Here is a 4,208-nt window from a genome sequence, read left to right as displayed (position 1 = left end):
GGATAATGATGTCGAACTAGGGCCTTCTGAATCTCATGAGTCTTATACACAAAAGCCTTTATTTATTGGATCTCGTTTCGCATCTCCTTCAACTCTTCAAGAACATCAGAAAACTTCTGAGAGTTTAAAGGAACGGCTCTTGGCTTCCTCACATTCCTTCTTTTTCTTTTCAAGGTAGGAGATAATGGAGATTTATCTTTTTCCTTCATGATTGATGGCTTAACAATCATATTAACATCTTTTCCATCAGAAGGCATCATGGTTGGAGTATCCATAACGTATGAGTTTGTGAGAGGAAATATCAAATTGAACTCGACAAGTAGTCTTGAGATAAAAAGAGGTTTTGAGGAAGGAAAAAGGAATGTAGGGCTTCAAAACCTTTAAACAGGTTCGTACACGTCCAACTCACAACCCTATAAAGAGTAGAATTGTCGATAATAACCTTCCTTTGTTGATAGACAGGGAAGAACAAAACTAAGAAAAGAAGAAAAAAAACTTTTCCTAAAGCCTGAGAGGTACAAAATCATTGTCTTTTTTGATCAGGCACATGAGACAAGATTTCCAAAATAACATAATCAAGTTGCGTTGTGGTGAACAACAATTTTTCCACCATTTTCCTCTTGAGAGGAATCCACAGACCTCTGTCTATCAAAACGAATCGACCATACTTTCTTCTCTAATGGTCTTGGTTTATCCTTGGAAACTAACTTCTTAGACGAAGATAAAATCCTACATACCTCAGCGGTCTTCTAAGCAAGTTTAAGCTTATTTGCTAATTGATTTGCTTTTCGTTGAAGTTTGTTAAGGTGCCTCAATTGGTATTTGTACTTGTAACACTTTAAAAGTTCATGACCCTTTAGAGAACAATACGAGCACGTCAAACTGGAATAAAATTCAAGCTTCTGAGATGTGCACGCAGCTAGACACATGATGGAACCTGAAACATTACAGACAGAGTTTCTAAGAAATGGGTCAATTTTTTCTTCCAGATTAGTTGGGTTCTCTTCTAAAACAATATCGAGATTGATGTATGTATTTCTACAGTTATCAAAATCAATATTTTCACCAAGAAGTGCAACACTTGATTTCTCGTCTTCATTAGAATCATAATTGTCAGACATTCCATCAAGAGTTGCAGCAAGACCTTTGTTCCCGATGTATTTTCTACGATTTGGGCACTCGTTTGCAAAATGACCAAATCCCTTACACTTAAAGCACCTAGGCATATCCTCATCATCAATTTCATTTGTTTCCCTGTTTTTAGGAGGAATACGATTATGAGGTTTAACTGATGCTTTAGGCTTATCTCTGGAGAACTGTTTACTTCTCTTCAACAGAAGATCCCTAAACTGTCTTGTGATCATCGAGACTGACTTGTCAAGATCTTCATCTGATGAATTTGTCTCAGAGTGATCATCTTCAGAGATATACACTTTTTTACTCTTATCGAGTAATTTAGTGTCCTTTTGTGCTTTGAACGCAACATCCTTAGTTTTGGATGAATGTTCATGATCAAAGATCTTAAGCTTCCCAACCAGCGTATTTCTGGAGAGATTATCAAGCTTATTTCCCTCAATGATGGCATGCTTCTTAGAGTCGTATCTATATGGAAGCGATCTGAGAATTTTCATCACAATGTCCTTTTCAGGAATAGTTTTACCCAATGCAAAAGATGCATTAACAATTTCAGACACTCTACGATTAAATTCATCAAATGTGTCTTCATATGCCATACGAAGGTTTTCCCAATCATAATTAAGGTTTTGAAGCCTAGCTTCCTTTTCACTGGAGTTACCTTCGAATACGGTTTCTAAGATATCCCACACATCTTTAGACCTCGTGCAATTTGACACATGGTTCTGAAGATTTGGGGTAATGGCATGTATAATGACATTCAAACCGTCGGAATTTTGCTTTGCAGCATTTATCTCGGCAGGGTGTATTCATTAATATCCTTGGGAACGTTTACATCTCCATCTGCCATGACGGGAACATTATAGCCATTAACAACATATACCCATGATTGAAAATCAAGTGCTTGAAGAAAAGCTCACATAACAATTTTCCACCACAAGTAATTAGAGCCATCGAAGACTGGTGGTACGTTAATTGAGATAGAACCTCTGTCCATAGAGTCAGATCGCTACAAAAACAGACTTGTAAGGTCTTAAACGTGTTTTCCTGCTCTGATACCAATTGAAAAAGTGGGGGTACAACAACCACTATTTCTCTTAGAAATCAGTATGGACAAACTCCAATATACTTTCTAGAGAATCAACTAGACAGTCAGACTAAATCTAGATAAAAAGTATATCAAAGAGTTTATATCTCAATCTCTCGATTTGATATATACTCAAGAAAATAGAAATCTGCGAGTCTTTATCAAATACTAGAGAGATAACTTGGATGGTACCAAAGACCAATATCCAAGTGTCAATCAATTTAAATCAACAACCAAAAGGTCGGATATTTTTATTGATTGAACAACGCACAACCTGTGATATTTCAATTATATAACAAAATATAATGCGGAAAAGAAATAACACAGACACCAGAATTTTTTTAACGAGGAAACCGCAAATGTAGAAAAGCCTCGGGACCTAGTCCATATTGAACACACACTGTATTAAGCCTCTACAGACACTAGCCTACTCCAAATTAACTTCGGTATGGACTGTAGTTGAACCCCAATCAATCACACCTTTGTGTTGTTACTGGAAACACCCCTTGAAAGCCCAACATACAATTGTCCATGGCTGAAGACATGCTCGGGAAGATAAATACCGGTGTTTTCAATTGTTTGTCCTTGTGATTTGTTGATTTTAAATGCAAAGTACATACGTACTGGGAATTTCTTGCGAATCATCTTGAACGGCATCTCAAGATTTTCTGGCGGGCTCATTGGCATCCTATGGAGGAATACTTTTTTACACGCTGAATTTCCACTGAGGATCACTGCATCGATATAATTTGGAAAGAACTTCTTCATGATAAGCCTAGTACCATTGCATAAGCCGTTCTTGGCACTAACATCGGGTGCTCCTAGATTCAGTCTCAACTCATGAGGAGGTAAACCACCCGGGGATATTCCGTTCAATTGTTCTTGAAGATAGAGGTTTTGGAAATAATCTTCCACGGAATCAAATGAATGATACGTATCCTCTTCTCCGGGAAATATGCTAACCACTCGATCATTTAACTTATCGACATGCTCATTCAGTGGTGTGATCAATACCCGGTTAAGCAAGTAATTTTGATCCTCAGAATTATCTGCCAAGTTGGGAAAGGTAGCATCTATCAGTTGGGACACTGAATATTCACCAGTCCAGGGTATCACCATATCATATGGCATCTTGATCATGTCATTTGACGCAGAAGGTTCATTTCCATCACCAACTCGCATCAAGAAATCAGAATAAGACGAACCGCTTATTGCACACATATTCTTCTTCATACTAAGAACCTCTACATGTCTCCAGAGAGATGACCTGGTAAGACACGAATCAACCATTTGGCCCCTTGAAGCTTTTGGTACAACTAGAAGAACCTAGCGGAAATCACCTCCTATAATAACAATCTTATTATCAAACGGATTCTTGTTACCCGTTATATCTCTCATAGTCGTACCGAATGCCTCGAAAGAATACTGATGTGCTCTGGTAGATTCATCCCACATAATCACAGTCGCTTGACGGAGAAGATCAGCCAACTTGTCATTTTTAGCGATGTCACATGTAGAAGTTGTTGCTGGGGCAAATAGAAGCTTGAATCTCGAGTATGCAGTTCTTCCACCAGGTAACATAGTTGCTGCAACTCCATACGTAGTTGTTTCTATGGAAATACCACCACTTTTTCTAACGGTCGACAAAATAGCACGGGAGAGAAAAGTCTTCCCAATACCTCCTGGACCATCAACAAAGAAGACTCCGCTTTATTTTCTTCGGACGACACCCATAATTGTATCATAAGCCTTGGAATGATCTTCATTCAACTTTTCCACATTCATCATATCTTCTTCGGAAACCGGAACGGATACGTCCTCTTCGATCAAATCAGACACCTGTAAATTATCGTCTAATATGCCCACAATTGCCGGAATATCATAATCTTTTAGACACTTGCCATGTTGATGAAGCATTTGACCCAACTCTCTGAGAAAACGGTCTGATAAGTATGCGGATCTTGTATCACTTGAACTTGAATAATCT

The 4,208-nt window shown here is 38.1% G+C and overlaps 1 protein-coding gene across 1 annotated transcript; it reads right to left on the bottom strand.

Moving 5' to 3' along the window:
• Nucleotides 1-2,695: 2,695 nt before the first annotated feature.
• On the bottom strand, nucleotides 2,696-3,511 carry LOC113356288. The gene has a single exon (XM_026599390.1). The coding sequence runs from the start codon at nucleotides 3,509-3,511 to the stop codon at nucleotides 2,696-2,698; it is 816 nt and encodes a 271-aa protein (XP_026455175.1).
• Between the last annotated feature and the right edge of the window lie 697 nt (nucleotides 3,512-4,208).

Source organism: Papaver somniferum, chromosome 1, assembly GCF_003573695.1.
Source record: "Papaver somniferum cultivar HN1 chromosome 1, ASM357369v1, whole genome shotgun sequence".
NCBI lineage: Eukaryota > Viridiplantae > Streptophyta > Magnoliopsida > Ranunculales > Papaveraceae > Papaver > Papaver somniferum.
Note: the sequence above shows the minus strand (reverse complement) of the source record. Positions and strands in the feature narration are given on the sequence as shown.